General features: G+C 44.9%; 1 protein-coding gene across 2 annotated transcripts in view; it reads left to right on the top strand.

Annotated features, from left to right (window-relative positions):
* Positions 1–685: 685 nt before the first annotated feature.
* Positions 686–11049, top strand: part of RABAC1 (Rab acceptor 1) — a 42018-nt gene continuing 31654 nt past the window's right edge. Inside the window, exon 1 of one of the 2 annotated variants that reach the window (XM_040327325.1) lies at positions 686–808. In XM_040327325.1, coding sequence (XP_040183259.1) covers positions 724–808 — 85 coding nt within the window. In that variant the 5' untranslated portion in view covers positions 686–723. Of the gene's footprint in view, positions 809–5584; positions 5679–11049 lie in introns of those variants that run through there. The other variant, XM_040327326.1, reaches the window with a different exon arrangement.

The raw sequence follows: 11049 nt of genomic DNA, 5'->3' as shown, positions 1-11049 counted from the left end.
GCATGCGTGTTTTTTTTTTTTTTTTATATCAGTGTGGGTGCTTTTATTTATTTTTGAACAAAAGGTGGACTATGCCTTTAAATAACATCCCCCTAAATGGACTTCCTAATTAGAAAATCCAAGCATAGAGATTAAAGCCAATCTATAAATCAAGGCATGCCTGTTACTAATACAGAAGTCTTTTATAACACAATAAACGTTGGCCTTCTATATTGCATAAAAAAAGTTTTATTCTTTATAAAAGATGATAAAAAAAATCAGAAAACTAAATGAGCCTCAGTACATGAGTACAGTACACTGAGCATGGAGGTGTAGTTCTGTATTATGGCCACCAGTGGCAGCACTGAGCATGAACACAGAATGGCTCAGAGGTGTAGTTCCGCATTATGGCCACCGGTGTCAGCACTGAGCACGCAGAGAGCATTTTCTATCCATGCTCAGTGCTGCCACCAGTGGCCATAATACAGAACTACATCACTGAGCCATTCTCTGTTCATGCTCAGCGCTGCCACTGGTGGCCATATAGAGGAACTACACTGCCGAGCCTATCAGCTGACGTACACCACCGAGTGGGGAACCGATAGGGAGCAGAATACGACAACACACCGGCCGAAATCCCTCCCATCCCATGTCTTGCGTGGCACAACCCCGCCCCCTCCATCTTGAAATCTCCTCCCCTCAGCTGTCTGATGTCACCACGCTGCCTCCGTGGCTCCGGTTGCTATGGTATCCGGAGAGGAGAATGTTTTTCTGCACAGGCGCCTTCCTGTCTCTGCCAGGTCACTTCCGGTGGGAGAAGAAGGAACAGGTAGGATGCTGGTGGAGGGGATTTGTGTGCCGTGTATGTTGGGGGAAGGCTGAGCACACCCCAGTGTTATCTATAGGCCAGTCTGTGTGAAGTCCGGGCATGTCTGTTGTTGTTTGTTCCTCAGAAGGAGACATTTTATAATCATTTCTGTGGTGACCTATTTAAACGAATGGTCTGCCTAACGTAGCGCACGTTACACCTGCTGTGTGAAGTCAGTGTTACACTCCCCCAACTTCCCTCCATCTTTCCCTACAGCCTATGACACTTCCTGGTGTGTGTCCCGCTACACGTCATGGTACCTTCCTCCGACACCCCCCCCCCCACATGTCATAGTACCTTCCCCCGACCCCCCCTGCTACACGTCATGGTACCTTCCTCCGACACACCCCCCCCCCTACATGTCACGGTACCTTCCTCTGACACCCCCCCATCCTACATGTCATAGTACCTTCATCTGCCCCCCCCACGCTACACGTCATGGTACCTTCCTCCGACACACCCCCCCCCCCCCCCCCTTCATGTCACGGTACCTTCCTCTGACACCCCCCCATCCTACATGTCATAGTACCTTCATCTGCCCCCCCCACGCTACACGTCATGGTACCTTCCTCCGACACACCCCCCCCCCCTACATGTCACGGTACCTTCCTCTGACACCCCCCCATCCTACATGTCATAGTACCTTCATCTGCCCCCCCCACGCTACACGTCACGGTACCTTCCTCCGACACCCCCCCCCCCTACATGTCATAGTACCTTCATCTGACCCCCCCCCCCCGCTACATGTAATAGTACCTTCCTCCGACACCCCCACCGCTACACGGTACCTTCCTCCGACACCCCCCCCTACATGTTATAGTACCTTCATCTGACCCCCCCGCTACATGTCATGGCACCTTCCTCCGACACCCCCCCCCCCCCCGCTACATGTCATGGCACCTTCCTCCGAGACCCCCCCCCTACATGTCATAGTACCTTCATCTGATTCCCCCCCCCCCCCGCTACATGTCATGGTATATTCCTCCGAAACCCCCCCGCTACACGCCATGGTACCTTCCACCTACATGTCATGGTACCTTCGCCTGACCCCCCTGCTACATGTCATGGTACCTCCCCTCCGACCCCCCCGCTACATGTCATGGCACCTTCCTCCGACACCCCCTTCCGCTACATGTCATGGTACCTTCCTCCGACACCCACCCTACGTGTCATAGTACCTTCATCTGATCCCCCCCCTGCTACATGTCATGGTATCTTCCTCTGACACCCCCCCCCCCCCCCGCTACACGCCATGGTACCTTCCTCCCCTCCGACCCCCCCCCCCCCCCCCGCTACACGCCATGGCACCTTCCTCTTACACCCCCCTGCTACACGTCATGGTACCTTCCTCCCCTCAGGCCCCCCCCGCTACACACCATGCTATCTTCCTCCTACGCCCCCCTGATATGGATAGAAGAAGATCCTGGACTGCCGCACTTAAAACTATGTCTTTATTGTACAAATGGAATCCAAAAAACAACCAAAGCTATGCAGTCAAAATGAAGTGAACAGGAAAAAGGCGGCCGACATGTTTCACATCATGTGATGCTCACTCATAGCTAGTGAACAATGACAAAAACTGTGTTTAAAAAGAGGACGGGGGGGGGGTGAATGGGGTGTGTCACCAATTAGCCCACAGGTGATCGTTAGTCAATGGAACACTTTGATGAACCCTGATGTGTCGCACATGGAATACTATCGTATATGGGGGGATTCAATAAAAATCTCATACCGGTGATAAAAAGAAAGATTATTATCCATGTCCATGTGTGAAACAAATATATATCATAACCAATATGATGAAAAAAGTGATGTGTGTGTGTGTGTGTGTGCCATAAATTAGTAAAGTATTTAACAATAATAAATAAATAAATGATTGAATGTCAAGAAAGAAAAGAATATATAACAGTATGTGTATAAACACACGGACATATAAGATGTCACAAAATTCACACACAATATTTGTGTACTGTAATATAAAATGATTTGAAATTACCATATATTGCTTAACCACTTGAGACCCGGACCTTTAGGCAGCTAAAGGACCCGGCCAGGTTATGCGATTCGGCACTGCATCGCTTTAAATGACAATTGCGCGGTCGTGCGAAGTGGCTCCCAAACAAAATTGGCGTCCTTTTTTCCCCACAAATAGAGCTTTCTTTTGGTGGTATTTGATCACCTCTGCGGTTTTTATTTTTTGCGCTATAAACAAAAATAGAGCGTCAATTTTGAAAAACAAATGCAATATCTTTTACTTTTTGCTATAATAAATATCCCCCAAAAATATATAAAAAAAAAAAAAATTTCCTCAGTTTAGGCCGACGTGTAGTCTTCTACCTAGTTATGGTAAAGTAATAAGCGTTTATCGATTGGTTTGCGCCAAATTTATAGCGTTTACAAAATAGGGGATAGTTTTATTGCATTTTTATTAATTTTTTTTTTTACTACTAATGGCGGTGATCAGCGATATATATTTTTTTTCCATTACTGCAACATTATGGCGGACACTTCGGACACTTTTGACACATTTTTGGGACCATTGTCCTTTTCACAGCAAAAAGGGCTATAAAAATGCATTGTTTACTGTGAAAATGACAATTGCAATTTAGGATTTAACCACTAGGGGGTGCTGTAGGGGTTAAATTTGACCTCATATGTGTTTCTAACTGTAGGGGGGCAGGACTGGATGTGTGACGTCATTGATCATCTTTCCCTATATCAGGGAACAGTTGACGATCAATGGCAGCGCCACAACGAAGAACAGGGAAGGTGTGTTTACACTCTCCCCGTTCTTCAGCTCCGGTGACCGATCGTGGGACACCGGCGGCAATTGGGTCCTGCGGTCACGGAGCTGGGCTTAAAGAGACACGTACAGGTACGTGATTGTGCCCAGCCCTGCCATTCTGCCGACGTATATCGGCGTGAAGGGGTCCTTAAGTGGTTAACCACTTAAGCCCCGGACCATTTTGCAGCTAAATGCCCAGGCCAGGTTTTGCGATTCGGCACTGCGTCGATTTAACTGACAATTGCGTAGTCCTGCAACGTGGCTCCCAAACAAAATTGGCGTCCTTTTTTCCCCAACAAATAGAGCTTTCTTTTGGTGGTATTTGATCACCTCTGCAGGTTTTATTTTTTGCGCTATAAACAAAAATAGAGCGACAATTTTGAAAAAAATTCAATGTTTTTTACTTTTTGCTATAATAAATATCCCCCAAAAGAAATATATATATATATATATATATATATATATATATATATATATATATATATATATATATATATATATATATATATATATAAATTTTCCTCAGTTTAGGCCGATACATATTCTTCTACATATTTTTGGCTTCACTGTGTCGGCGCACCGATCGCGTCATCCCCTTTATAGGGAAGACACGATCGATGACGTCATTCCTACAGCCACACCCCCCTACACTAGTAAACACACAGTGATCCCTAAATGTTACAGTGCCCCCTGTGTTTAACTCCCAAACTGCAACTGTCATTTTCACAATAAACAATGCAATTTAAATGCATTTTTTGCTGTGAAAATTACAATTGTCCCAAAAATGTGTCAAAATTGTCCGAAGTGTCCGCCATAATGTCGCAGTCACGAAAAAAAAATCACTGATCGCCGCCATTAGTAGTAAAAAAAAAAAAAAGCAAAAAAACGATCCCCTATTTTGTAAACACTATAAATTTTGCGCAAACCAACCGATAAACGATTATTGCGATTTTTTTTTTTTTTTTTACCAAAAATAGGTAGAAGAATACGTATCGGCCTAAACTGAGGGAAAAAAATGTTATATATGTTTTTGGGGGATATTTATTATAGCAAAAAGTAAAAAATATTGCATTTTTTTCAAAATTGTCGCTCTATTTTTGTTTATAGCGCAAAAAATAAAAACCGCAGAGGTGATCAAATACCACCAAAAGAAAGCTCTATTTGTGGGGGAAAAAGGACGCCAATTTTGTTTGGGAGTCACGTCGCACGACCGCGCAATTGTCTGTTAAAGCGACGCAGTCCCGAACTGTAAAAACCCCTTGGGTCTTTAGGCAGCATTTTGGTCCGGGGCTTAAGTGGTTAAAGAGGATGTTCTGGACTCATATAATGGTCTAAATAATCATTGGTAAATGATATCAAGTATAGAGCTCATTAAAAAACAACAAAATATATATGGATCACAAATATCTAAAAATATAGTTAATGATTATAATACTTTACGCTGTACCATGTCATTTTAAAGCACCTATATATCCTCATAATATTTCTCTCATCACCTTCCAGGACGGCACCTGAGAGATGATGGCTCCTCCCCACAGGAAACACAATCACTTAACAATTTAAAAGTCCCCACCCTTCCCCTTGATCCTCAGTATTGATTGTGTTTCTCCCCAACACATGGTCACGTTTGTTTTGTTTGAAAACCTAGAGACCGGGGAGGGTCGAAGGTACCCCTGTTGAGACAGGTTTTAGGGAGGCCGGGGAGGGCTGAACGGTAAGTAGGCTTTCGGGTCCCACTCACAGGTCACCCCAAGGCGTGCACCAGCACTCTGAGCTGCGGGGAGGCTAGCCATCGCTATGGTGCAGAGGAAACGCCGCCATTTGAATCACTCTCTCTTCCCGGGCTTCCTATTTTGGAACACTGCGCTCCAAGTCTCGCACAGCGCAACCCGGAGGGAACGCCTGGAGAGCAGCGTGGCGGCGAAAGGGTCGGCTCGCGGTAACCCTTACAAGAGGTACCGACAGCCATGGACCCAGCCAAACCTCCTCATGGAACAGGAGGAGATGAAGGCGAATGTGACTGCAGGCAGATCCAGGTCGGGCGCAGTGAGTACAGGAAGGGAGTGAGAGTACTGGCTTCAGGGTTTGAGATTCGGGAGCCAGCCAGCACAGGACTGGTTTTTACTTCTCACCCCTTTCACCTCCCCAGTACAAACCTGCAGTCCTGGGGGAAGACAAAATAATATTATGCATATATGTATATCTCTTGTCTTGCAAAAACCCCCCAGCGGATCCCAGGAGACCCCAAATAAACAGTCTCCTGCCGCTACAGGGCATAGCTCCTCTGAAAATAAATAGTGGGTAGTTAACCACTTAAGCCCCGGACCAATATGCAGCCTAAAGACCCAAGGGGTTTTTACAGTTCGGGACTGCGTCGCTTTAACAGACAATTGCGCGGTCGTGCGACGTGGCTCCCAAACAAAATTGGCGTCCTTTTTTCCCTACAAATGGAGCTTTCTTTTGGTGGTATTTGATCACCTCTGCGGTTTTTATTTTTTGCGCTATAAACAAAAATAGAGCGACAATTTTTAAAAAAATGCAATATTTTTTACTTTTTGCTATAATAAATATCGCCCAAAAACATATATAACATTTTTTTTTTTCCTCAGTTTAGGCCGATACGTATTCTTCTACCTATTTTTGGTAAAAAAAAATCGCTATCGGTTGGTTTGCGCAAAATTTATAGCGTTTACAAAATAGGGGATAGTTTTTTTGCATTTTTATTTTTTTTTACTAGTAATGGCGGCGATCAGCGATTTTTTTCGTGACTGCGACATTATGGCGGACACTTCGGACAATTTTGACACATTTTTGGGACCATTGTCATTTTCACAGCAAAAAATGCATTTAAATTGCATTCTTTATTGTGAAAATGACAGTTGCAGTTTGGGAGTTAAACACAGGGGGCGCTGTAACATTTAGGGTTCACTGTGTGTGTGTTTACTAGTGTAGGGGGGTGTGGCTGTAGGACTGACACCATCGATCGAGTCTCCCTATAAAAGGGATGACTCGATCGATGCGCCGCCACAGTGAAGCACAGGGAAGCCGTGTTTACATACGGCTCTCCCCGTTCTTCGGGTCCGGGGAGCGATCGCGACGGAGCGGCTATAAACAAATAGTCGCGCCGTCGTCTCGGATCGCTGCCCGAGCGGACCCGACCTCCGCATGTACCGGGGGGGGGGGGGTCCCGATCGGCCCCGCCACCCACGTCTAGGCAGGCACGTACAGGTACGTTGATGTGCCTGTCCGTGCCATTCTGCCGACGTAAATGTACATGAGGAGGTCGGGAAGGGGTTAATTGGGAGTTTCTCTGGTGCAAACCTCTGTGATAAAGCTATGGAAATCGGCCATACAGGTGTCTGATTGCCTAAAGCCCCATACACACCATCAGATTATCTGCAGATTTTTGTCTTCAGATTTACCAAAACCATATAATAGGAGGTCAAACCTTAAGAGTTTCAATTTGTATGCAATCAGGCAGGCCCTTGTACTACATGGTTTTGGTAAATCTGAAGACAAAAATCTGCAGATAATCTGATGGTGTGTATGGGGCTTTAACTGTGGTCACCTCCTCAGGAGAGACCTAATTGATTTCCAGGTCTATGCTCATTAAAACCTTAAAGGCTTGGACTCGCCCCACCTGTGTGTGTGTGGGCCAGCTACACCTACTCAGACCTATGCAATAGTAGAATAGCAGCTACCACTACCATGGTATAGTCACACACCTCGGATTTCCATTATTTGGAACTACCATGTTCCTTCACTGGGATGAAGGATCAATATCTGAAACTCGGGTTATGCCTAGGATAGACTGTTGGTCTGTCCGCACGTCAGAAATGCACAAACATGGTTTTATCTTGGGTCATTTCTGATATATGTATGTGTGTGTGTGTGTGTGTGTGTGTGTGTGTGTGTGTGTGTGTATATGTATGTATGTGTATATATATATATATATATATATATATATATATATATATATATATATATATATATATATATATATATATATATATATATATATATATATATATATATAATTAGTGATATCCTATGACTCACCAGAAGTGCATAAGACTCACCAGAAGTGCATAAGATTGATTAGGTAACGATACTCTGTTCCTTATCGAATGCATAACACTGAATGGTGGTGACGCCTCTATTGTATATCCGCACACTATTGTTATTCAGAAACGCACCACATTGAGTTACTGTCGGTGTAATTTCTGTCGGATACATGACTGTATATTATTGCTCATCAGAGAAGCATGACATAGATCTGTCGATGACACCTCTATTATATAACCGCACGCTATTGTTACTCAGAAACATACCACACTGAGTTACTGTTGGTAAATTTTTCTGGAGGTTACATGTCTGTACACTATTGCTTATCAGAAACGCATGGCGCCTAGTTACTGATAGCGACTTTTCTGCTGGTTATATGACTGTACAATTTTGCTGATCAGAAACGCATAACCTTGTATTGTTGGTAATGATATTTATGAATTCAGATATGCACTGCTTTAAGGGTCCTTTTTTGCTAGTGACATTTCTGTTGATTAGATGACCCGACAAGGTTGCATTAAAGCGGAGGTTCACCCTTAGATTCCTGCTCGTTTTGTCTAGGGGAATCGGCTAGTTGTTTGAAAATATGAGCTGTACTTACGGTATACGAGATGCATCTTCTCCGTCGCTTCCGGGTATGGGCTGCGGGACTGGGCGTTCCTTCTTGATTGACAGTCTTCCGAGAGGCTTCCAACGGTCGCATCCATCGCGTCACGATTTTCCGAAAGAAGCCGAACGTCGGTGCGCAGGCGCAGTATAGAGCCGCACCGACGTTCGGCTTCTTTCGGCTACGAGTGACGCGATGGATGCGACCGTCGGAAGCCTCTCGGAAGAATGTCAATCAAGAAGGAACGCCCGCTCCCGAAGACCCATACCCGGAAGCGACGGAAGAAGATGCAGCTCGAAAACGGGTAAGTACTGCACATATTTTAATATAAATAGCCGATTCCCCTAGACCGAACGAGCAGGAAGCTAAGGGGAGATTTTTTTTTTTTTTTTAAATGGGTGAACTCCCGCTTTAAGTAATTTTCTAGCAGAAAAAACTGTTTTAGTCTTGTAAACACCGAATCTGAAAAACACCTAAGGTCTGGAAGTGGTTAAGTAACACATTGGGTTGTCGGCAACGTTCTGTTGGGTCATATAAACTCTCCAAGTTTTTTTCTAATCAAACTAATGCACAACGGGTATTGTGGGTTCATGACGGTATGCTGTTACTATCCAGAAACGCACAGCACTGAGTTTTTCTTGCTAAGCGGCGTTTCTATCAGGTATATGACGGTGGGTGTTGGTAATTCAGGAATATACAATGTTACTGTCTGTAACATTTTGGTCCCTTGTCCTATACCCTATTGTTTATCTGAAGTATACTAATACCACTCTCTGCTAGTTATGACTGCAGGTAGTATGACACCAGCAATACACGGTTATGTCCTTTTTTGTCTTACTGGCTATGCGACTGCCTTTTTTTAGGATCATCAGAGATATACTATAGGTGCCAGTATTATTTTCTGCTGATAAAAGACCGTACTGTGGTCAGAGTCAGGAATAGACAACACTATAGTGGTTCTTGTCCTCCTGTCTCGAATCTGCTACCTTGGGTCGCTGCACATAAGTAGAGCGCAGTAGTAGAAGGTGTCTGTGTCCTCTGCGTTTAATTACTCAGAAAAACACCATATTGGCCAAAGACCTTTCTGCTGAATGTAGGACCTATAACCTATTAAAGCGGGAGTTCACCCATTTATTGAATTTTTGCCCTTTTTCCCCTTAGATTCCTGCTCGTTTTGTCTAGGGGAATCGGCTATTTGTTTTAAAATATGATCCGTACTTACCCGTTTTCGAGATGCATCTTCTCCGTCGCTTCCGGGTATGGGTCTTCGGGAGCGGGCGTTCCTTCTTGATTGACAGTCTTCCGACGGTCGCATCCATCGCGTCACTCGTAGCCGAAAGAAGCCGAACGTCGGTGCGGCTCTATACTGCGCCTGCGCACCGACGTTCGGATTCTTTCGTAAAATCGTGACGCGATGGATGCGACCGTCGGAAGCCTCTCGGAAGACTGTCAATCAAGAAGGAACGCCCGCTCCCGAAGACCCATACCCGGAAGCGACGGAGAAGATGCATCTCGTAAACGGGTAAGTACGGATCATATTTTAAAACAACTAGCCGATTCCCCTAGACAAAACGAGCAGGAATCTAAGGGGAAAAAGTGCTCTCTAAGGGTGAACCTCCGCTTTAAGCATCAGAAGCTCACATTTGGAGCTTCTGTCCTTTCTCTAGGCTTAGGTTATATGGTATCCTACTACATATGAGAAATACACACCTAAGGTTGGTTGTGTCTTCTCTATCCTACAGGTGTCTGTATATCAGAAAACACAGCAGTGGAGGCTGGGGGTGTCTCCCTGTTTGTATGTTCCATATTAAGTCTGAGTTTACTGTCCTTCTGAGATACAAGATCTAGGACCTGTGGGCCTAATCCTCAAAAAAATGGCGCAACGTAACTTTTTCCATTTAAGTTACACCGCCGCAAAATCTCTAACTAAGTGCCCGATCCACAAAGCACTTACCTAGAAATTTTGAGCGGTGTAAATTAAATCAGGCCGGCGCAAGGCGTTCCTCTTCTCCAGGGGGCGATTACCATTTAAATGAGGCACGCTCCCGCGCCGGCCGTACTGCGCATGCTCGTGACGTCATTTTCCCGACGTGCATAGCACGAAATTACGTTACGTCGGGCTTTGTGGATTGCGACGGGACAATAAAGTTGCGTCGGGTAAAAAAAAAAGATACGGCGCCAAAAAAAAAAATTCAAATTTAAAAAAAATCGCGTCGCGAGCAAGAAAGGTCTGTTTTTACAAGCTGTAAACAGTTTACACTTTGTAAAAGCAGCCCTAATTTTGCGTTTGCAAAATTAAATTTACGGAGAAAAAACGAAGCTGAAAAGCTTCGTGGATCTCCGTAAGTCCTAATTTGCATATCCGAGGCGGCATTTCGACGCGAAATGCCCCCAGCGGCGGATGCGGTACTGCATCCTAAGATCCGGCAGTGTAATTCAATTACGCATGCCGGATCTTCGTCCTAACTATGGGAAACTGATTCTGTGGATCAGTTCCATAGATAGAAACAGGGATACGACAGAGTAACAGCAGTTACTCCGTCTTATCTTTTTTGAGGATTTGGCCCTGTATATCTGGGACATTTCGGTCATTTTATTTCAGACCTTATTTTCCATTTACATGGAAGGAACAGGATTTCTGATTGCGGGACTTTACTTGTAGGCATGCCAGAGACATTCCCTAGACCTGAACCCAGTAGGGTTATAGGACACTGGAAGGAGGTCATAAAATCACCTACCATGTTC

This window comes from Rana temporaria, chromosome 10 (assembly GCF_905171775.1).
Source record: "Rana temporaria chromosome 10, aRanTem1.1, whole genome shotgun sequence".
NCBI classification, from domain to species: Eukaryota; Metazoa; Chordata; class Amphibia; order Anura; family Ranidae; genus Rana; species Rana temporaria.
This window is presented reverse-complemented; position numbering and strand designations above follow the sequence as displayed.